Source organism: Trichechus manatus, unplaced genomic scaffold, assembly GCF_000243295.1.
Source record: "Trichechus manatus latirostris isolate Lorelei unplaced genomic scaffold, TriManLat1.0 scaffold00084, whole genome shotgun sequence".
In the NCBI taxonomy this organism is placed as follows: domain Eukaryota; kingdom Metazoa; phylum Chordata; class Mammalia; order Sirenia; family Trichechidae; genus Trichechus; species Trichechus manatus.
The window spans coordinates 7,976,609-8,002,041 of NW_004444020.1; the positions used below are offsets into that span (position 1 = coordinate 7,976,609).

General features: G+C 37.5%; 1 protein-coding gene across 7 annotated transcripts in view; it reads right to left on the reverse strand.

Moving 5' to 3' along the window:
• The window catches only part of STAG1 (STAG1 cohesin complex component), a 552,131-nt gene that overhangs the window by 182,786 nt on the left and 343,912 nt on the right, over positions 1-25,433 (reverse strand). For all 7 annotated transcript variants that reach the window (XM_023735988.1, XM_023735987.1, XM_023735981.1 and 4 more), the window contains one exon: positions 14,910-15,114. In XM_023735988.1, the coding sequence (XP_023591756.1) occupies positions 14,910-15,114 (205 nt within the window). The remainder of the gene's footprint in view (positions 1-14,909; positions 15,115-25,433) is intronic.

The window sequence follows — 25,433 nt, forward strand, 5'->3', positions numbered from 1 at the left end:
TTACAGTCCTAGACAGGCATGGGTGATTGGTATAAGCACAGGCATCTGGCTGTAGCAGGTGGACACACTCTGAGCAAGGCAGGGGGCTGACGGCCACCCCTGAGTGTCCTGGAGGAATGTATGTCCCTGTTCCCTAGAGCGCATAGGTGATTGGGTTTTGTAGCTGGACTATGAGCACCTAATGCTGTTGGCTGTAAGGACTGGGGGGCACCTCTTATACACAGGTCCCTATCGCAGGTTGCTAGGTGGCGTGGGTGGAGCCACCAATCCTCAGGATCCTGACGTGGGTAGGTGAAGACCCTTCTTAATGGGCAGAGCAGTGCCAAATGTCAAGAACCTGCCACTTCACAGCCGAAAACAGTTGAAATTAGACTTCTGGTACATACCCTGTTGTACTGTGGTAATGAGGGCCTACGCTGTTGAGATGGGCCTACACAAGTCTATGCAGGGGAAAAGACACTCAAAGTCCATGGATCCCTTATACCTGTGCCTAGGCAAAGGAACTGTGCCTACCCTCGGTTCCTGGCTTAGGGGAGCCGGCAGTTTTTCTTCTGTTTGTTAATCTGCTCACTATCCAAGGCAGGGAGAATGGCTCCGGGTGTGTGACGGATCATACTTCCAGCCAAGGTGACTCGGCAATTGCTGCATCCAGTCTGCGACCCAGTGCAGAGCAAGGTGCGGGGAGGTAAATGGGAGAGAGTTTCTTCCCTAACGGGGTGTTTTTGATCTGCACGGTAAGCTGTACACAAGTACTTACGTTTCATAAAGGGCTGCTTCTCACTGGTTCTGCATTGCCGAGTAGACTCTCAGTGGCTGGGTCTCTCCCAGTGGGGAATACGCCTCCCGAGCACCGATGCTTGCCTGTCTCACTGCTCACTCCTGAGCTGATCAGAGCTGAAGGGCTCAGGCTCTTGCCAGGTCAGGTCTGGTTGCTTCCTGCTTCCGAATCGTTTCTCCCTCCCCCTGTCACTCAGTCTGGTTCCACAACTCTGCCTTTCATGTTTAGGGCTCCCAGATTGCCATATATAATTGAATCACTTGTTTGTTCCGGTCTTCGTTCTAAGAGGTCCACCGGAAGTGTCTGACTACTCCGCCATCTTGGCCCTGCCAAGATAAGGCTTTCTATCGAACTCTTCATTAGGTTTGCATATACTACCCAAAATGCAATACCTTAGGTCTGTCCCAACTTACTTTCAGCACACATGGTTTGTCCTCTAAGTTTTTTTTTTCCTCAGGACTGCATTGTATCAATGACCCTTCATAAGGAATATGATGCTGCTGTGGAAGCTATTTGATTGGTTACTCTGATACTTCAGAGTACTGCCCCTTTTACTGTTCTAACGACTGCCTCTTGGTCTGTGTACAGGTCCCACATTAGCACAATTAAGTGTTCTGGTATTCCCATTCTTCGCAATATTATCTATAATTTGTTACGATCCACACAGTTGAATGCCATGGCATAGTCAATAAAATACAGGTAAGCATCTTTCTGCTATTCTCTGCTTTCAGTCGAGGATCCATCTTCTATCAGCAATGATATCCCTCTTTCCATGTCCTTATCTGAATTTGGCTTGAACTTCTGGCAGTTCCCTCTTGATATACTGCTGCAACCACTTTTGAATTATCTTCAGCAAAATTTTACTTGTGTGTGATAATAATGATACTGTTTGATAGTTTTTACATTCTGTTGGATCACCTTTCTTTGGAATGGATCTCTTCAAGCTGTTTGGCTAGGAAGCTGTCTTCCAAATTTCTTGACATAAACGAGTGAACACCTCCAGTGCTACATGTGTTTGTTGAAACATCTCAATTATATTATGTCAATCCCTGGAGCATTTTTTGTTTTATAAACCTGTCTAATCTCTGGTTTCTTCTATTATCCAGTGGTTTTTAAGCAAGGTGTTATTCAGTTTCTAAGCTTTTTTTTCCTTGTTCTTTCTGTTATTAATTTCTACTTTTACAGCATTGTGATCAGAGAAGATAGTTTTTATTATTATGATATTTTGGATTATACTGCGGGTTGCTTTATGGCCTAAAATGTGGTCTATTCTGGAGAATGTTCCTTGTGCGTTGGAAAAGAATGTATACTAGGGCTGCTATTGGGTGGAGTATTCTATACATGTCTATGAGGTCAAGTTGGTTGATCATGGCCTTTACATCTTTTGTTATCTTTGTTGAGTTTCTTTCTAGATTTTCTGTCCTTTACCAAGAGTGATGTTTTGAAGTCTCCAACTATTATTGTGGAACTATTTCTCTTTTCAGTGCTGTTAGTTTCTTTTAAGTGTTTTGGAACCCTGTCATTGGGTGTGTAGATATTTATCCAGGTTATGTCTTCTTGTACATTACCCCTTAATCATTATATAATGTCCTTTCTTGGCTTTTATGGTGGATTTTGCCTTAAAGTCTATTTTATCTTAGATTAGCATTGCCACTCCTGCTCTTTTTTGGTTACTGTTTGTTTGATATTTTTTCCATCCTTTGATTTTTAATGTCTTTGTTTCTAAGGTATGTCTCTTGTAGACAGCATATCGATGGGTTGTGCTTTTTTATCAATTCTGCCACTGTGTCCTTACAAGTACGTTGAAGCTATTTACATCCAGTGTGATTATCAACAGGTATGAGTTTATAGGCGTCACACTGTGCTGTCTGTGTGTGTGTGGTGCTGACGTTTTCTTTGTACCTCTTACTTTCTTGTGCTGAGTTCCTTCTGTTTGTGGATTTTTTCATTATTATAGATTTTGTGTTTGCTGAAACTTTTTCTTCTGATGAGTAGGTTTCTTAACTTTCTTTGTGGTTACCTTGAAATTTACCCTTATCTTCCTACATATGAAAGAATTTTTTATTACTTGGTACCGCCTTAACTTAATTTTCATTTGAAAGTTTTATACCTACACCGTTTATTCCCCCTTTTGTTTTGACATCGTTGTCATTTACAGATTGACATCTGTTTCCCTCTTTTAAGTCTTTCAGCTTGTTTTATTCTTGAGAGTTCTTTATTCCTCCATTTGGTGTTTCATCTACTTCTTTATCCCTTCAATTGATGCTTAGGGTTTCAGGATTGATGTTTATATCAGTTTTACTTAGTTTTGCGGGTCTTTGCTGCAGAGGGATGGTATGATGCGTCTAAGGTGCCATGTTGGCTCCACCTCCACTCCAAGCTTTTAATTCCCCAGACACTACTCACCTAACTAGGAGGCAGAACATTATTTTTGCGAGCTACATTATGCCAAATGACCAAGCTGCCCTCCGAGACTCTGGTCCTTAGCCCTCAAAGCCAGTAACCCAATCCCGCGAGGTATTTGGTTGTCTAGAAAGTATCTATAACTGTGCCCCCTATGTTTCATTTTATATATGAATCTATATACGTATATACATTTGCCTACAGAAACACCTATACACACGCACCCATGTATTCATATGTGTTTATCTATACATATATAAGCATAGATGTCTACCTATGTAACCACTGACATTTTTTGGTTATTACTGTTGTTGCAAAATTGTATATGTTTTGGCTTTTACCAAAATCAATCTTTATTCTTGTGTATTTCTTAGTGTCATCACTTACCTTGGTCAAGTTGTGGTGACTTCACCCTTACTTGGTATTGCCTTAAAAAAACCAAACCCATTGCCTTCGAGTCGATTCTGACTCACAGTAACCCTGTAGGACAGAGTAAAACTGCCCCATAGGGTTTCCAAGGACTGGCTGGTGGATTCGAACTGCTGACCTTTTGGTTAGCGGCCATAGCTCTTAACCACTGTGCCACCAGGACTCTGCTACTGCCTTACCCATCATCAAACTATCAAGTGTTTACTATTTAGAAAGTGATTACCCTTCCCTCTCCCTTCCATCCCTGGTAATCATCAAAGAATGTTGCTTTTGGTATGTATAACTTTTCTTGGCCTTTTATAATAGTGAGATCATATAGTATTTGTTCTTTTGTAATTGACTTATCTCACTTAGCACAATGTCTTCCAGATTCATCCCCGTTATATTTTGAGAACTCATCGTTATTCTTTATGGCTGCATAGTATTCCACTGTATTACCCATCTGTTGATAGGCACTTAGGTTGTTTCTATCATTTTGCTATATTATCGCCTTTTTATATAAGAAGACCTGGTTGTGAAATGGATGAAGTGCTCATCTGCTAACCAAAAGGTTGGTGGTTCCAACCCACGAGTCACTCTGGGGGAGAAAGATATGGCAGTCTACTTTTGTAAATATTTACAGTCCTGTAAACCCCATGAGGCAGTTCTACTCTGCCCCATAGGGTCGCTAAGAATCGGAATCGACTTAATGGCAGAGGGGTTGGTTTGGTTTTTTCCTTTTTACATAAAAGACAACTGTGGCACAGGTCAACTATGGGACTTGCCCAAGGCTACACAGCCAGTAACTGGAAGAGATTGGATTTCATTGCAGGCAGTCTTACTCTATAATCTAAGCTCTTGACCACTAAATCATTCCATCTCTCACCGAATATGTATTTGCTATTAATATGTATATTGTCCCTGGTTGGTGCAAACAGTTTGCACCTACTACTAACCTAAAGGTTGGAGGCTGGAACCCACCCCCAGCAGTTCTGTGGAAGAAAGGCCTGGCAATCTGCTTCCATAAAGATTATACCCAAGAAAATTCTATGAAGCAGTTCTACTCTGTAATACATGGAGTCACCAGGACTTGGAATTGATTCAGTGACAATGGTTCAGTTTTGTGTTTTATTATATGCATAAAATATCTTTGGGAAGGTATATAAGAAGCTAGTCATTTTGGTTGCCTTTAGGGAAGAAAATATGATGGCCAAGAGATGGGGTGGAAGACTATTGTAACATTTTTTTTCCACTTTGAATTTTACATTATGTGGCTGTATATCACCTCTCCCACCATCGTTATTTTCTTGATAAAAATAATAACACCATGGGATTGGTTTTCTCTTTATTCACAAGATGTGAATAAAGATAGAGAAGAAGTCTGAAGACTGAGTCTCAGGATAATCCAATAACTACAGCTGAGCTTTCTAAGATTCATCAGGACAATGTGGTATTCCAGAAAAGACATGAAGACAAGTGTGTCAAGAAGGAAGAAATAATTGTGTCCTTCAAGAGAAAGAAAGACAACAACTGGAAGCTGCCCATTGATTTGGGCAACCTGCTAATTGATTTGACCTCTACAAGAGCCGAGGCAATGAAGTGGTAACAGGGAATGTAAACAATTCTTTGAGGAACTTTCTGCAAAAGAAGGGAGAAAAATGGGATTGTGAGGGAACAAGGGAGGAATCCTAAATGATAAGAGCTGTTATAGCATATTAGTATAATGACAGGAATTATCTAATAAAAGGGAGAAAATTAAAAGTTAGGAAAGAGTGAGAACAACTTGATGAAAAAAGTTCTTGAGTAGGTGAGAAGACATGAGATTCTCTGTATAAGTACAAGGATTGGCCTTAGATAGGGTGCACTGTAATAAGAGAAAAGGCAGGGTATACAGATAAAGCTATATTTAGTAGGTAGATTTAATGCCTGAAGGATTCTCTTCTGACTTCCTCTACTAAGAAAGCAAGATAATCAGCTGAGCGTGAAGAAGAAGGGGTAGGGGATGTTAAAGATTTGAAGAGAAGGTATGAAATAACCTGAGAAAGTGTGAGTATTCACTGAGTAGGATACTATCCAGGTAGTCCCTGACTCACAACAAGGTCTGGTTCTGATTCATCCTAAGTCAGTTCTGACATAAGTTGAATATCTTTTTTTAGTTTTCATCATTATTGTCTTTTATTCTCAGTGGATCTTTATAAATCCAATATCTGAACATCTACAAATGAACATCTCAGAATAGTAACATCAGCAAACTACGCACTGCAACACTGTATGTAGTACACATTACAATAAAATGTACCAAAAAAAAAAGACAGTTTTAAGTGCAGTTCATCGAAACTCGAATACGACGTAACTTGGAGACTACCTGTAACAGGATTGCTAGGTAGCCTAAAGGTCCACTTGAGAGAAAAATGTAAAGCCCCCAACGATTATGGTTTGTGTTTTCTCCACCCACTTTCAGCTGCTCTGGTGCAAGTGTACAGGTCCATGGGTGGCTCAAATGGTTTGCTCTAGGCTGTTACCAATGGAAAGGTTGGCAGTTCAAACCCAAACACTGGCGCTGTGAGAAAAAAGGCCTGGCCATCTGCTTCGGTAAAGATTATACCCAAGAAAACCATCCGGAGCTCAGTTTTTCTTGTAACACACAAGGCTGCCATGAGTTGGGATCAACTTGATGGCAATGGGCTTTTTTTTGTTTGTTTGTTTTGTGCAGGCATGAAGCAGGCAGAGATTTGAGGTTTTCCTAGGGAATAGGATGGAGGGAAAGAGAGACATAGAAGTTGAGGGAATGAAGAACAATATAATGGAATCTAAGCTGGCAAAATGTAAGACATGAGGACATGAAGGGTGTGAAGAAAAACAAAAATATTAGCATCAAAGGATGTAAAGTCCCTATAGAAGAACAACACTAGAACAAAAGAAGCTGGTTATCAGCAAACAGGATGCTTGATATTAAGGTTGTGGGCATCAACCCCCTTAATCAACATCTAACATTTTGTATTTATGTCCCCCTAAACATTAAACTGAAAATTAAAAAATTGTATTTGAGCTTAGTGATATCTACTATGCTTCTGAAAACCAACTATTATTGTACATTATAGAACTGTTTTGATAATGGAGCAAACTAGACTTTTAAGAAAGGTATGACTATATTCCTTCTTCAGTTTTTAAAAGCTTATTAAAAAAGGGGGGGGGGGAGGGAGAGTTGTGCCAAGCTTGTAGTTTCCAAACAATAAATATTTAACCCCAACCCTTTCATCTCTCAAAAATATGACTAAACCGACCAAGAGAAAACAATTTTCATCTTCAAGGAATCCAGCAAATACCTGTAACCTCAAACCACAATATATGAATATGGAATGCAGATGGATGTACAGAGTACATACAAACAAAACCAAAGAGTGAAGAAAACATGACAAATATATATACACACACACACATTTTGCATTGTAGAACTCAGAAGGACTCAGGAATTAGAAACACTAGGTTCCATAGAAGATGGGGTGAAGTAAGGTCTGAAAATAAGAGTATCATTTCAAAGTCTGTATAACGAACATTAAATCTCCAAATCTCCACTCCAGTCTAGGTAGTCAGGCAATTCCTCCACCACACACCCATCTTGGATGTCCAGAGGTTTATACCCTGGAGAGAAAAAAAACAAACCTAGCTATTTGGAATCATCAGACATACAGAAGGGAAGTGCTCCCTCACTCTGGCCAACTCCCAAATTCAGTCAGCTGCCACACTTAAGTAGACTGGAAGATCCTTCTGCAAAGAAACTGAACTTCCCCAATGAAAAGTTGTCAAGCACAACACAAACACACACACCCTTCTCTGGCAATTACTTTTTTAGTGTCTCTTTCTCAACGATGAATAGAGAGCCAAGAAATAGATATTTGAGGAAAGTTTCCAACATGAAAAACCAAACCCACTGACGCTGGGTCAATTCCAACTCAGAGAGACCCTACAGGACAAGGCAGAACTGCCCCATAGGGTTTCCAAGGCTGTAAATCTTTACAGAAGCAGACTGCCTCATCTTTCTCCAGCGGAGCGGCTGGTGGGTTCAAACCACCAACCTTCTAGTTAGTAGCTGAACACTTTAATCACTGTGCCATCAGGGCTCCTTACATGAAAGGCAGGGATAAGGCAGAAAACCGTAAAAAAAGAGGTCAGAGCAGGGAGGAGAAAAAAATTTCAAAGACATAATTAACATCAAAGAGATCAGAGAAGAAACAGAGAAGATACTGCTGCCACAAAACATAGAAAATGAAGACCTGGAGAATGAGAAATAACTCTCAGAAACTTAAAATGATAGTCAAAATGAAGCTTAGTAAAGTTGAGGAAATACAAGAAAGGTCAACCAAAAGCCTAAGAAATGTAAAATAAAAGAGGAATAATAAGAAACTTAGTATTGATGTAACAAATTAACATCCGTAACAGGTATTCAAGAAAGACTACCCAGCATAATGAATGGGGGAAAGAAACCTACACACCAGGGTATATCAGAGTGAAATTTCAGAATACCAGGAATAAAGATAAAAGTTTCATAACTTCCAAAGAAAAGAAACAGGATCAAAATCAGAAGTCAAAATAGCATTAGACTACCCAACAGCAACACTGGAAGCTAGAGGGCAAATTCTCAAGAAAATTATTTTCAATGATGAATTTTATATTGGGTCAGACTATTAAATATTAGGATACAATACACTTTTTAGGCATACAAAGTCTCAAATATATACTTCCCCAATACCTTTTTCTCAGGAAACTAATGGAAAATATGCTGTACCAAAAGGAGTAAATTATAGAAGGGAGAGTGGTAGGGAGATAGGGTTTGAAGGAAAGACAAAGGATTCAAATAAGAGCAAAAAAGTTAAATAAATTAAGACATCAATCTACATTTTTAAAAAAGAGGAAGCCATATTATGTAGTATAAAAAGTTAAAGGCGCAAAAAATGCATACCACTAAACTGATTATAACATCAAACTACTTGTTTAAAAATAAAACAAACAAATCTTCATAAATATGCGTATTAAAAAAAGGCTTAAAGGAAAAACCAAAATTTTAAGGCACTGTCATAAGGTGGTATGATTATTGTTTATTTTTCTTTTTTCATTTTTCTGAATTCTCTATAAGTAGTATATGTAATTTTATATGTAAAAAAATGCTAAAATGTGTAATATAGAAATAATCTTAATAAAAAAAAAATTAAACTCCAAAAAACTTTCTCAAATTCTCTGCCGTCTTTAGAACTATGCCAAATCAGCTTTGTTGTTCTCTGTAGTATAGTTATAACATCAGACAGTTTGAGTGATTTGTATATGTTAAACATTTAACATTAATTACTTTATTAAACCTCACAACACTTTTAGGGAATAAGACTATTCATGACAACATTATATCGCAAGAAATGTGAGGCACAGAAGTTAAGAAACTTGTCCAAGTTTACCAAGTTAATAAAAAGGAGTTATGTGATTCTTGTAAACTGGTTTCAAATATCACAGTTTCTTTACAAAAACTGGCCCCCAAAAGAAAGCTAACTTCCACATCTGATGATAGAAAGTAAAAGAAATCTAAAAAAATTTTATTTCTTAGTTTAAAATCTTTAAAAATTACTCTAAATCTCTATTTACAAATTCAAAAAGCCTAATTACATTTTTGAAGTTAAACTTTACTGTATTTTATGAGTACATATTATATAATATAGTGTGATATTTGGGGATTTGGCCAAGTATTACAAATTAATCTCATGGAAACACCAAAAGTCTACTATATATAAACCCTAAAACACTGAATAACGGTGATGTATCTGGAGAAGGAGTAAGAAAGACAAGAGTGATGAAGTAAAATAATGCAATGGTAAAAGTACAAAGCAATGATAAGACTCTAGAAGAATAAAGAAAAAATAAATAAAAGAAAAATAAAATATAAAGACAAAAAGAAAAAGAGGTTATTTATACCACATGGTCTTTTCTTTGATCATGCTAGACTGATCTAAAATTTTCAGGACCATAAGAAGCCAGAAATAATCTGTCTGGCTAAGAATTATAAAATACTTACTGAATTCAATAATTAGAACTTCTGTCCTGAGAGCCAAAAGACAAGTAAAACGAAAAAGCATGCTATTAGTTCCTTAATAGCAATTCTTGAAAAATTTGTTTATTTACTTATTTATCTCTGATTTCTCCATTTATCATGTCTATTATTACCTCAAATAGAGTAGGTGCTCAATCAATCCTGAGTAAAAGAAGGAATGAAGGAAAACATTGCCAAACACTATTAGCCCTTTTTGTCATTAGAGAATAATAGCAGCAACTTACTAAACGCTAGGCACTATTCCAAGCACTTCTAATCTCTTTATTTCCCACTTTGTATATAAAAGAAAGTGAGGCCAAATAAGTTAAAGACTTGTCCAAGTTTACCCACCATGTAAAAGACAGAGAGGAATCTGAACCCAGCTAGTCTGGCTCCAGAACCCATTCTATAGGCACTGTATTACATGGTTTCAGCAACTGAAAGCCAAAGAAAAGAGATCAGTTTTCTGAGGCAAAATGATTTTCAATCTATGATTAATAATTTCATATGCTATATCTTTCCTCTGAGGAAAAGACCAGAGATGCTGACTTGATAATAAATGTTAATCAACAATGAATATAAATCAACAATGACAATATAAGATCAACCATTTTTCAACATAAAAATGTTAAATAATAGGGTATAAAGAAATGTTTACTCCCTCAAGAAGCTGAAAGTGACCTATTATTAAACACTGATGAAGGCTGGTGACAAAATGGTTTTGATTCTCCTGGAGTCCAGATTTCAGGGTTCATGGAACTGGGTGACTCACCCAGGCCATCTGCCTTTATGTGTCCTTTTGAACCTGAAGGAACTGGTTTCCTGGAGTCACCTTCAGGTCAAATAATGGCTTAGTAATCAGTTTAGCAGAGATCATTTGGCCTCAGGCATTGGGTTCTTTTGGAAAATTATCTGTGTGCAGCCAGCTTCGAAAAATAGGAACTCCAGGGTCTGACTAGAGGCTGTGTTTTAGGATGTATGGCATGTCATTGGTGATTTTGTTTCTGTAACCAAGAAACCTGAAACCCTGCCCTGTGCTTTGATGTTATCTCCTGAAAAATTAACAATCGGCCTATATAACCTGCTTTCACTGTCTCCTCTTCAGAGCACCATCCCAATACAGGTTGAATCTGCCTGATTCAGATTGTATCTACTCAGAATAAATACATTGTTACACTAGTTTTTGGTGTTTCTCTATGCATTTAGGTTTTTGAAACTGGCCTCCCAGTCTGTTGAGACCACTGGACTGTCATATGATGATCTTAACCAAAGTTTCTAATTTTTCCAAAAATCAAATCAATCACAATGCCATTTGTAATATAAATTTTGTATTCTTGATTCTGCTTTGTTCAAATTAGCACCTTCACCTTAAACATGAGAGGCTGACAGTATTAAATAAACTATTTGTAACATTATAGAAAATTATGTAAGTGAGAAAACAGCAAAAAGAAACCAAGATTACTCATTCTGCAAATTGCCATCTAACAAAAATTTGAAGTCAACAACATATAAAGTATTGGAACACCTTAAAAGCAAATGCCTAAAAACATGTAAGATAATTATAATTGTGGGGAGAAAAAAACAAAGTGGTAAAATAAAGGAAATACTATCTATTTTGACCTTAAAAAAAAAAGAATATTTTCACATAAAATATGGAAATTTCAGCAAATTTGAAAAAAATAAAATGTACCCAGTCTCAGATCTGACCTTATAAACCACCAAAAGAAGCAGAGTAAACAAATTACAAAATGTTTCTTATGTAAGTAAAGTCTACAAACTAAGTTCTAGTATGTCCAACTGAGTTAGGTATTTAGAAAAAAGGGCACTCAAATCTGAAGATTAATAGATAATGAAACAAAAAATGTACTGCAGTGTGAAGCCACTTTATTTAAAATAGGTCAAATAAAAAGGACAGTATGTTTTAAAATTCCAATTAAGTGAAGAAAAGAAATAAGAAAACTATAATAGAAAATGTAATCACTAACAGATGGCTTCAATTTAATGGTAAAAAGCATTCCAAAAAAATAAAAACCCAAAGGAAAGTATACTTTATCTTCAATGAAAATACTTATTGTCCAAACTGTGGAATAAACAGACCTGAAGAACTACAGAATGATGAATACTTTTAATAAAAATGTAGTAAAAGTATACAATTAAATGCCACGCACATCACTGACAACAGGGACATATTATTTAATTCATAACAAGAAAGTGGGCTATTTGGAAAACATATTAAAAGTACTGATAGGAGAACTGATGACTTAAGAAGGTCTGGAGCTCATCACATCTATACCCTACAAAATAACTAACCTGATTGTCTCTCTTCTCAGCTAACATATAAGCAATGTCAAGGAGCATTTTATTCCAAAGACGATAACCATATCTGGCCATAACTGCCTTGTAACTGTCCATGCACATAGTCTTTGAAGCAGAGGATTAAATGTTCCTGCCCATTTTATCTAGTCCCCAAGACTTGTCCTGCAAAGTGAATAAAAATGATTATCTTTTAATCTACCCTTGGCACACATACCGTAAAATAACAAAGAAGAGGGCAAAGATGAGAACAAAAAAAACCCCTAAAAAGATGGACAATTATTATCCAGCCTGGGATTAAGTTTTTAGCAAGCCCTCTGTGCTCTGCTGAAGGGTAGGTGACTGATATGTCTCACATTTTAAGAAATTAAGCCTTAGGAGATACGACACATGGGAACTATGGTGATTTTTGAAGTAACTTTAGAAAATGACTGAAAAATAGGCTTTATCTTTTGAAAAACCAGTATAAATACTATGTAGATTACCTGTTTTTATTAATATCTGATTTTGAAAAACAACTTCAAATTCAAATAGGCTAGATGATGATATAAAAAGAAACTAGGTAAGAACAAAATGGTATTTAACAAGCAGTTTTAAAAGCTATCATGAATATACGTAAATCACAGGAAGAGAAACACAAAAAGGCACTGGGGAAAAAGGAGAAAAGCCTTAATGAAAATATATTTAAGCATATGCAAAATTAGCAGATACAGTAACAAAGAATAGAGAAAGTGATACAATCATAAACAGTAGTTAAAAATGGACCATCATAAACGCAATACAGTAATATTTCATTTAGATGGCAGTGGAGAACAAACGCAAATGAATTAAAGTTCATTTTTCAGAAAATCGAAAAAACAGCTTACGAGTCAAAATATTCTGCATATTTCTATAAAATATTACTCCTCTCGTGTTCCCAGAGTATATAGCATATATTTAATCTTTATACAGAATGCACAGGTTTCTGGATTAAAGACAGGTGGCTTGCCTCTACAAAAAAGTCCCAGATTGTTCTCTACCTGCAGATCTGAAAAAAAATATTTTGTCTTCTATTTTGTTATGAGTTATTATTTCACAATTCTATCAGCTGGATAGCATCTCAGGTTTGCCCTCCATAATTTGTTGCCTCTCCTTCTCTTCTCGCCTTGGAAAATCATATAATAACTTTCTGTATTAAGGCAAGTTCATTAGTTTTCATGACAGAAAATTTGACCATTCAAAAGAAATTTCTATCTTATGTCTAAGGTCTTTTGTTTATTTCAAACAACCAAATTACTATGCATATGACAACCAGCTAAATGGGCATTACTGTACACAGAAAGAAGAAAGTACCATAAAAAGGAAATAGAAAATAAAAGAAAAAAAGAACAAATACCAAATTATAGAAGGATACTAAAATCATGAAATTAGAAAGAAAGGAATGTATAAAAACAAAGATTTTTCTAAATAATAAATAGCATTTTTACAGTTTCTTGAAAGAAAAGGTACAACTGGGTACAAAAATCTCCTTCCATTTCTAATAATAAAAGGAATAGGATACTCTCAGAATAAACAGTTTGGTTTTTGCTCTGTACAGAAATTTTTTCCATAATAAAAGGCATTTTTACTTTACCATTTTAAAAAGATAAAATTAGGTAAAAAACTTCCCTCTCTTCCCAATAACGAGGAAAAGAACACTCTCAAAAGATAATAAACTGTGTTTCATACAGAAATATAAATAAGAGAGTAATATACACCAATATGGATTAACTATGCTGACTAAAAGAAAAAAAAAAAAAGAGGATGTGGAAAACAATATGGATGACTCCAGATAATATTATCATATTAGCTATAGGCAGCAAGGCTAAGCCAGAAAATGAAAAAACGTTAAATTAACGATTTTCAATGTGTAGTCTTCAAAAGAGCAGCACCGGTATCCCCTGAAAACTTGTTAAACTCTGGGGATGGGACCCAGCAATCTGTTTCAACAAGTTCTGTAGGTGATTCTGATGCACAGTAAAGTTTGAGAACCAATGCTTAAATAAATTAGATACATGAGAACTAAATTTAAATGCAAGATGAAATGCAGTTAATGAAACTGAATCTGTTTTTTGTCATGGTAATGAATAAGATGAATATATACAGACAAAGCTATTGCTATTAAGAAGGATGTAATTTGGGAGCATTTAAATATATATGCATGTCCCCACACATACATCGTGAATAAAAAAGAACACTCATTTTAGTTAGGCATAGTTAAAGAAGTAGGGGAAAAACAGAACAATTGCTAAATTAACAAAATTACCTTGTTATGGAAAAATGAAGAAAAAATACACTTGACTGAGAAGTAGCCTAGAAGATAATTCTAAAATGATGAAAGTAAAAGTGAAAACAATTTGTCAGATCTTCAGATATCTACAGCTTATCTGAATGAACTGATTTTGGAAACATTATGATTAGATACATATTTAAGTTATTTCAGGACAAGGAATAGGACGAATGTCTCTGCTACCAATTACTTTGATGGAGTTGTTTCTCTCAAACATATAAATATTTACACATATATGTATAACATTGAGCAGTAAAGCAATGTATTTAAGTGAAGATAAAATACTGTAATTTGGAATTTCAACTATTACTATTTGGGTTTACCAAAGGATATGGCCTAGAAGTCTCCTAAAATTTCTTTGGTTATGAAATGAGAATATAAGAAAATAACTAAACATTTGCTGAAATTGGCCAGAAGGCTTCAATTTTCATTCTCAAGGCTATCAAATGCCAATTATCAAAGCAGGCATACAGTTTATCCAAACAGATAACACAAACCATTCAGATGAATTTGGGGGAAAATGTTATTTTTCAAAAGCAAATGATTAATATTTCAGAAAACTTTAATTACAATTAAGCATATTTAACAAAATTAAATGAAAAAGAAATAAAATGTCAATGACTTACCAGCAAGGGTACTTGTATGCCTAAAAGCTCTGACCTGGGAGTCTGACAAACCAGTCAAAAGAGAAATTACTGTGTCCATCATATACTCATCATAAATTATGCTATATTGACACTGTCGAATCAGGACTCCAATGAATTCACAAAAGTTTGAACGAAATTTTTTCCACTGGGGTCCAGGCATGGTAAGGGGATAATCACCACTGTCCTAAAAGGAAAAAAAATGAACATACTAAGTATGACATATGGTATCAGCTTGATCAAAGTTATTTCTTCCCTCCTATGTTTACAGGAGGTACCTGGATGGTGCAAATGGTTTGCACTCGATTATGAACCTAAAAGGTTGCTGGTCTGAACCCACCCAGCAGAGCTATGAAGAAAAGGCCTGGCAATCTGCTTCTGTAAAGATTACAGCCAAGAAAACCCTATGTAGCACTTCTACTCTGTAACACATGGGGTTGCCATGAGTAGAAATCGACCTGATAGCAACAGGTTCACACTGATAGTTACCCCCTTTTTTTCAAAGCAGATGTGAGCAGAAATATAAAGGGATTTTCACAGACACATTTGGTTGCTTTACCTTTTTTGTTTTGATCTACCACAACTATTTAATTCTTAAAGGGCTCAAATTATTATTCAGAACTAGTATTTACTTCATTGTTCTACTAAGCCTTTAACTCAAAAGAAAAGTTCTAGTTTTCTTGTATTTGGGTCTCAGCTGAGATAATTTGTAGTAGAAACTTAAAATTAAAAATGTTTTGAATAAAAAGGATATTTGCCATTGAGTTTACATCAAACCAGTCATGATATATGTCACATGTTGTTGTTAGGTGCCATAGAGTTGGTTCTGCATAATAGTGACCTTATGTAAAACAGAATGAAACACTGCCCAGTCCTGTGCCATCCTCAAAATTGTTGCTATGTTTGAGCCCATTGTTGCAGCCACTGTGTTAATCCATCTTATTGAGGGTCTTACTGTTTTTCACTTACCCTCTACTTTACTAAGCATGATATCCTTCTCCAAACACTGGTTCCTCCTGATAACATGTCCAAAGTATGTGAGACAAAGTCTCACCATTCTCGCTGTACTTCTTCCAAGACAGATTGGTTCGTTCTTCTGGCAGTCCACTATATATTCAATATTCTTTGCCAACACTATAATTCAAAGGCGTTGATTTCTTCTTTGGTCTTTCCTTACTCACTGTCCACCTTTCCCATGACCATGGCTTGGGTCAGGCGCATCTTAACCCTCAAAGTGACATCTTTGCTTTTTAACACTTTAAAGAGGTCTTGTGCAGCAGATCTGTCCAACGCAATACGTCGTTTGATTTCTTGACTGCTGCTTCCACGGGTGTTGATTGCAGATCCAAGTAAAAGGAAATCCTTGACAACTTTAATATTTTCTCCGTTTATCACGATGTTGCTTATTGGTCCAGTTGTGAGGATATTTGTTTAATGTTGAGATGTAATCCACACTGAAGGCTGTAGTCTTTGATCTTCGTCTGCAAGTGCTTCAAGTCCTCTTTACTTTCAGAAAGTAAGGTTGTGTCATCTGCATATCACAAGTTGTTAATGAGTCTTCCTCCAATCCTCATGCCGTGTTCTTCATGTACTCCAGCTTCTCAGATTATTTGTTCAGCATACAGATTGAATAAGTATGGTGAAAGGATACAACCCTGACACACACCTTTCCTGTTGGTAAACCATGCAGCATCCCCTTGTTTTGTTCGAACAACTGTCTCTATGTACAGGTTCACCATGAGCACAATTAAGTATTCTGGAACTCCCATTCTTTGCAATGTTATCCATAATTTTTTACGATCCACAAAGTCAAATACCTTTGCATAGTCAATACAACACAGGTAAACATCTTTCTAGTATTCTCTGCTTTCAGCCAAGATTCACCTGACATTAGCAAAGATATCTCTCATTCCATATCCTCTTCTGAATCCAGGTTGAATTTCTGGCAGTTCCCTGTTGATATACTGTTGCAACTGTTTTTGAAATATCTTCAGCAAAATTTTACTTGCATGGGATATTAATGTGTCAAACAGTACCTCTCAATTATTTGAAACTGAATTTTTAAGAATTGAGAATTTCAAAAGTATAAGCATTTCACTGAGAAGTATAAAATTAACCTTTCACATCTGAAATTTCAATCTCATTTTCTTCCAATTTTACTATGAACTTTATTTAATAGAGTGAATTTATTAACTTTATAAGAAAAATTCTAATATGGGCTCTTGGTATCACCAGCATACATCATCTTTTTTAAAATAGGAAACCGACAGTTAAACCTAACTGGTTAGAGATTTCCCACTCTGGCCTAAAACATTTTGGTAAAGAAATGGAAATTCACAAGGCAGATAGATAGGAATTCCATGAACATGGTTACCTAAATATTCTCAATTTGTGGCTTTTGCCTTTTTTAGGTAAACTGCTGCTAGAAAAAATGGGTTTAAGTGAGGCCTTAAGCTCTGCTGGTATCCCAAGAAAGAGAACTAGTGCACTATTTTTTTTCCCACTTACACTAGGCAAGAACCTAAGGAACAGCACTAAGAGTAACGAACAGAAGACAGAGCTTAGGAAGAGCTTGGCACTCAGAGTCAAATTCCCCTAAAAAATTAATGATGGTGCTACATGAATGTTATGGGGTTCGGTATGCCCTCAAAAGATCAAGAAAAATGAAAGGGGCTGCATGAATCTTCCCAGTTCTCAGAACGGGTGCGTGGGGACAGACTGGAGAATATAGACCAGAGAAAAAAGATGCTTCCCAAAGGCATCTTAGCAGCCTTCCTGCTGCTTCTACATCACAAAAGCCCACTACTGTGGAGCTCCTCGTTTTATACCAACTGAGAGATTCAACCATTTAGTGCTCTATAACAACCACACAGGGGCCACAGGGCGACTACAAAGAAAATAATTCATTTAAAGAGGCCCAACAGCAAGTGAGAGGAAAGATGGTAGAACAATCCTGAATATATAAGATTCAAATACAGCACAAACACAAACAGCATCAAAAATTCCAGGAAGCTAAAATATTTTATTTATTAATTAAACAATTTAGTTGATGAATTAAAGGAAAGAATAATCATATCAGAGATACATTAGTAGCCTAGAAAGTAATACGCAAGAAGTATACTAGAAAAAAATGTAATTTTCTAGATGGGGCTTCTGGAAAAGCCTTTTAAAATGGACAAAGCAGGCTAGGATGACCTCGTCAGTCTTTTGTCCCTTCCTCCTTTCAAGGCCTGGAAATAAAATGTGGTTCTGAATGTTCAGCAGTCATCTTATGACCATGGTGGGACAAGTATGAGGATGAAAAACAGTAGAAGAAAAAAAAGACCAAACTTACTGGTCTGACAGAGACTGGAGAAACCCTGAGAGTATGGCCCCTGGACACCTTTTAACTCAGTACTGAAGTTACTCCTGAGGTTCACCGTTCAGCCAAAGATTAGACAAGTCCATAAAACAAAATGAGACACTGGCCCAGGAGCAAGGATGAGAACACAGGAGGGGACAGAAAAGCTGGTAATGGGGAACGCAAGGTTAAGAAGGGGGGAGTGTTGACACGTCGTGAAGTTGGCAACCAATGTCACAAAATAATGTATGTATAAATTGTTTAATGAGAAACTAATTTGCTCTGTAAACCTTCAAGTAAGGCACAATTAAAAAAAAAAAAAAGGTAGAAGGATTGAAAAACTTGTAGGTCTTTGCTTGCCCTGTTGAGCTGCAGTACCAACCATGTACTTACTGCCTATTCTCAGATTTATTTATTTATTTCTAATTTTACCTTTGGTGAAAACATACCCAACAAAACCCACTCCCATTCCAGTTTCTAGACATAATGATTAGTGTCATTGGTTAAATTATTCACGTTGTGTCAAATATTCTCATCATTTCTGTTCTAGTTGTTTCACTCTCAGATTTATTTTGTATGAGACACACTCCTGTGAGTTTAAGGCACTGTTGGTCAGGTTTCCTGTTACTTACAAACAAGTATATCACTACTGTTAGAGTAGACTTATGAGTCACTGGGGACAGATGAATTATTCAGTAAATGATTCTGGGACAATTGGGTGTCCATTAGAAAGAAAAAATTGAGGTACATAGTGCACCTTACACAAATATAAATTCCTAATGAATCAAAACACTTAAACAAACAAAAAATTTCAACCATAAAACTGACAGCAGAAAACTCTCAGAGTGGGAAAGTTGTTTTCTAAATATGATACAAAAAGTCAGAAGCCATAACAGACCAAAAAACTCAACCATATAAAAATAATCTTTGTAGGAAGGCGGGAAAAAACCAACAAAAACAAAGTTAAAAAAGAAATAACAAGGTTCAGCTTCCAATAAGGATGCAGAAGGGCACAGACAGTGACAACAGGCCACATCAACAAAAAGTCTTAACTTTTCTTGAGCCCATCTTGAACTGAAGTAACCTGAATTCCAAAGAGGCATGTTGTTGTTGTTGTTGTGTGCTGTCGAGTTGATTCCGACTCATAGCAACTCTACAGGACAGAGTAGAACTACCCCATAGGGTTTCCAAGGAGAGGCTGGTGGATTCAAACTGCCAACCTTTTGAGGCATAAGCCCTCCAAAAAGGGACAACACACACAAATCTTATCACCTGTGGAAGAGCCAAGGAAGAAAAGGGGGCCATCATAAAAGTGGGAAAGAAGAAATCAATTAAAATTTTAATCAACTGTCAAAGACCAAGCGTGGCCAAGACGTCAGTCCGGAAAACAAGGTGAGTTTACAGTCACTCAAAAGCTCTTCTCCACGGGTCTCGACCTGGTGCTCACAACAAAGCCTGAGAGCAGCGCAGGAGCGCACGGAGCATCCCTCTTGGTGGTACAGGCCTTCAGGGAGTGATCATCAGCTGATGGGAGAAAGGAAAGAAGCCTTGCTAGCTTCTCTGGACCTTTCTCTCCTAAGAATCAGAAGCCTTAATCTGGTGGGGGACGAAGAGCAAATCACATCACCACTATGACACAGGTAAAAATCCACTGCAGCTGGGGAAGGGAAGAAGAAAACATCCTCTACCTAGGAAGAGAGGGAGACAGTACACTGTTCTGGGCCCTGAATCCCATAACAATATGAAGCGGTCTGCTAGCATTGGTAAAGGGAGAGGAAACTTCTACCCAAAGCCAACCATACATATAAGCAGAGTTTGGCTTCAGTAAGAGGGACAGGAATGGTGAGAAAGTCCTACTACGAACATGCTTAAGACTGAGGTGGGATTAGGATATACAAATAATTGTAGTTGATGAGTTGATGGTTTCCAACCCACTGAGAGGCACCTTGGAAGACAGGCCTAGCAATGTGCTTCTGAAAGGTCACAGCCTTGAAAACACTATGGAGCAGTTCCACTCTACACACATGGGGTCACCATGAGTCGGAATCGACCTGATGGCAACTAACAACAACAACATTCCCCCACACCACAGCCAAGCCACAAGCTCTGCAAGTCTACCATTAGAATTAGGGGCAAGAATATGCAGAGAGACCACCCCCTGTAGGACAGGGATCAGAGAAGGCTGAAACCTGAGAGTGGAGCATGAACACTGGGAAAACTGTTTGGTACCCAAAATATAAGGCAACAGCAGCCCACCACTAGAGAAATCTAAAGCCTTTGTTGCAATAAAAACAATGATAGCAACAACAAAACACAAACCCAGTTCAATTCCTGACCAGAATGACAATGTATACCATTTTGTACCATATGCAAATATTGTGATCAAAAAGCAAAACATGTTGGAAAAAGAAAATAAAATCTCCCTTATCTACTTTAAAAGGCATTTTCTTACTTCACTCTAATAAAAAAAAACAAAAAACAAACCCACTGCCATCAAATTGATTCTGACTCATAGTGACCCCATAGGGTTTCCAAGGCTATAAATCTCTACAGAAGCAGACTGTCACACCTTTCTCCGCTGGTGGTTTCAAAGTGTCGACCTTTTGGTTAGCAGCTTATCGCATTAATCACTGTGAGTCCTGCGGCAGTGAAAACAATTAACGTGCTTGAATAATAACTAAAAGGTTAGAATTTAAAATCCATCCAGACACGCCTCATCAGAAAAATCAGCCATTGAAAACCCTATGGAGGACAGTTCTACTCTGACATACATGGGGTCGCCATTAGTTGCAACTGACTTGACAGTAACTGTTTTTTTCTTTAAAATACACACTTATCCAAGCCATATAGAAAGAATTGTCTAGTAACTGATGGGCAAAGGTGTACTGAAAACTACCTTCCTTCACAAAGCAGTAGTGAGTTTCTTTCCAGGAGAACTAAGATAAATAACAATAATAAAATAAAGATAAAAGCCCGAAATGCCTTACTGACTACTAATATTTCATTTCAGTTCTTTACATGTTAATCTTACTACAGGAATTTACTGAATAAACTAAATGAAAAAGTAAACTATATCAAATAAGAAACAAGGAAAAGGAAGCTTAGGGTAGAAAGAATATCAGTGTCATGGATTTAACTGTGTCCCCCCAAAATATCTGTCAACTTGGCTAGGTCATGATTCCCAGTATGGTATGATTATCTACAATTTTATTATCTGATGTGATTTCCCTATGTGTTGTAAATGCTACCACTATGATGTAATAAGATGGATTACCAGCAGTTACACTGATGAGGTCTACAAGATTAGATAGTGTCTGAAGCCAATCTCTTCTGAGACATAACAGAAAGAAGTGAGCAGAGAGAAACAGGGACTTTGAACTATGAAGGAAGCAGCACCAGGAGCAGAACACGTCCTTTGGACCTGAGGTTCTTGCACTGAGATGCTCCCAAACCAAGGAAAGATTGATGACAAGGACCTTCCTCTGGAACTGACAGAGACTGAAGGCCTTCCACTGGAGCTGGTGCCCCGAATTTCGACTTGTAGCCTACGAGACTGTTAGAGACTAAATTTATCTTTGTTAAAGCTATCCACTGGTGGTATTTCTGTTATAGCAGCACTAGATGACTAAGACAATCAGGCAGAAAACTTTAAGGAGTAAATCTAAAAGGTCCATTAAGAAAGCAATTCCTGAGGCACGGCCAAGATGGCAGAGTAGTCAGATGCTTCCAGTGGACCCTCTTACAACAAAGACCCGAAAATACAAGTGATTTGATTATTTATGGCAATCTGGGAGCCCTAAACATGAAAGGCAGAGTTGTGGAACCGGACTGAGTGGCAGGGGGAGGGAGAGACGGTTTGGAAGCAGCGAGGAGCTGCCAGATCTGACCCAGCAAGAGCCTGAGCCTTTCAGGCCTGATCAGCTCGAGGGTGACCCGTGAGGCAGGCAAGCATCGGTGCTCGGGAGGCGTATTCCGCACTGGGAGAGAGCCAGCCACTGAGAGTCTACTCGGCCACGCAGAACCAGTGAGAAGCAGCCCTAGATGAAACATAACTACTTGTGTATGGCTTACCATACGGATCAAAAACACCCCTCTTAGGGAAAATCTCTCCCATTTACCTCCCTGCACCTTGTTCTGCAATGGGTCCTGGACCGCCTTCAGCAGTTGCCAAGTCCCCTGGGCCGGAAGTAGGATCCGTCACATGACTTGAAGACTGAACAAATGAACAAACAAGAGAAAAAATAAACTGCCAGCTCCCCTAAGCCAGGAACCCAGGGTAGGCACAGCTCCTTTGCCTAGGCACAGGCATAAGGGATCCACGGACTTTGAGTGTCTTTCCCCCTGCATAGACTTGTGTGGGCCCGTCTCAATAGCGTAGGCCCTCATTACTGCAGGACAACAGGGTATATACCAGAAGTCTAACTTCAACTGTTTCAGCTATGAAGTGGCAGGTTCTTGACATTTGACACTGCTCTACCCGTTAAGTAGGGTATTCACCTACCCACATCAGGATCCTGAGGACTGGTGGCTTTACCCACACCACCTAGCAACCTGCAAACCGGCCCATGAATAAGATGTGCCCTGCAGTCCGCACAGCCAACAGCATTAGGTATCCACAGGTCGGCTGCAAAACTCACCCACCTATGCGCTATAGGGAACAGGGACACGCTTTCTTCCTAGACACTCGGGGGTGGCCGTCAGCCCCCTGCCTTGCTAAGAGTGTGTCCCCCTGATGCAGCCAGATGCCTGTGCTTATACCAAACACCCATGCCTGTCTAGGACTGTAAGTGAGAGCCTACACCACACACTTGGTGGCTATCTACCTCGGCTCGTGAGCTGAATTCATACAGGAAGAGTGGACAGACTCCTGAGCTCACATACCTAATAACAAATCTAACCATCTGAAGACAGGACATTAAAGCTTCAAAGCAGCCAATAATCAAACTATCTCATAGGAACAGCCTATTCGAGCATATCAAAGAAAAACAAGAAGCTAGGACTCAGTAAACAAACATAAAATAAATAAATATAGTAACTTATTGATGGCTCGGAGAAAACAGTCAATATCAAATCACATAAAGAGGCAATCCATGATGGCTTCAGTAGCCTTCCAAAATAAAAAATCTAGAAATTTTCCAGAGGAGGAAAATTTCTTCCAAGTACCAGAGGCAGAATACAAAAGATTAATATACAGAACTCTTCAAGAAATTAGGAAGGAAATTAATCAAAACGCAGAACACGCAATAGAGGAAATTAAAAAGATTAGAGAAGAGCATAATGACAAATTTAACAGGCTCCAAGAATCCATAGAGAGACAGCAATCAGAAATCCAGAAGATTAACAATAAAATTTCAGAATTAGACAACGCAATAGAAAGTCACAGGAGCAGAATTGAGGCAATGGAAGTCAGAATTAGTGAGATTGAAGATAAAGCACTTGACACCAACTTATTTGAGAAAAAATCAGATAAAAGGATAAAAAAAAAATGAGGAAACCCTAAGAATTATGCGGGACTCTGTCAAGAGGAATAACCTATGAGTGATTGGAGTACCAGAACGGGGGGGCTAACAGAAAATACAGAGACAACTGTTGAAGATTTGTCGGCAGAAAACTTCCTTGATATAGTGAAAGATAACAAGATATCTATCCAAGATGCTCACTGAACCCCACATAAGGTACCTCCCCAAAGAAAGTCACCTAGACATATTATAATCAAACTTGCCAAACCAAAAGATAAAGAATTTTAAGAGTGGCTAGGAATAAACAAAAAGTCATCTACAAAGGAGAGTAAATAAGAATATGCTAAGACTACTCAGCAGAAAGCATGCAGGCAAGAAGGCAATGGGATGACATATTCAAAGCGTTGAAGGAAAGAATTATATATCCAGCAAAACTGTCTCTCACATATGCTGGCGAAATTAGGGCATTTCCAGATAAACCGAAGTCTAGGCAATTTGCAAAAACCAAGGAAAATTGCAAGAAATACTAAAGGGAGTCCTCCACTTAGGTTAGAAAATCAGTAACATCAGATAACAACCCAACACTGAAACACAGAACAGAGCAAGCAGATATCAACCCAGAGAGGGAAGTCACAAAAGTAAATCAAAGCTAAAATACTGACAATAGTGAAACAGATACCAATATGTAAAAGATGGCAATATTAAAACAAAAAAGAGGGACTTAAAAAATGCAGACATAGATTTTTCATACGGAAAGGATGTCAAGGCAATATAAAGACATGAAAGATTGGTATAATCTTAGAAAAATAGGGGTAAATATTAAGGTAACCACAAAGGAAACTAACAATCCTACAAGTGAAAATAAAAAACTAGAAAAATATAAAGACTCAGCAAATAAAAAATCAACAGCAATGAAAAAGATGAAAAGAAAATACATAAAGAAAAATGATTCAGTACAAAAAATTAAGTGTAACAAAGAAACTGCGAATGACACACAAAAAAAGACATCAAAAATGAGAGCAATAAACTCGTACCTATCAAAAAACACGCTAAATGTAAATGGACTAAATGCACCAATAAAGAGACAGTGAGTGGCAGATTGGATTAAAAAAAAACATGATTTGTCTATATGCTGCCTACAAGAAACACACCTCAGACTTAAAGACACAATCAAACTAACACTCAAAGGATGGAAACCAAAAGAAAAAAGAAGAAAAACAAGAAGCATACAACACTTAAAAAAGAGCAGGAGTGGCAATATTAATCTCTGACAAAAGAGACTTTAAAGTAAAATCCACCACAAAGGATAAGGAAGGACACTATATAATGATTTAAGGGTAAATACACCAGGAGGACATAACAATAATCAATACTTACATAACCAATCACAGGGCTCCAAAATACATAAGACAAACTCTAAAAGCACTGAAAAGAGAGACAGACAGCTCCACAATAGTAGTAGGAGACTTCAAGACACCACTTTCGGTGAAGGACAGAACATCCAGAAAGAAGCTCAACAAAGACAAGAGCTAACTGCTACAATCAACCAACTTGATCTCATAGACATATACCGAACTCTGCACCCAACAGCAGCCAAGTATACTTTCTTTTCCAACGCACATGGAACATTCTCCAGAATAGACCACATATTAGGCCATAAAGCAAGCCTTAACAAAACCCAAAACATCGAAATACTACAAAGCATCT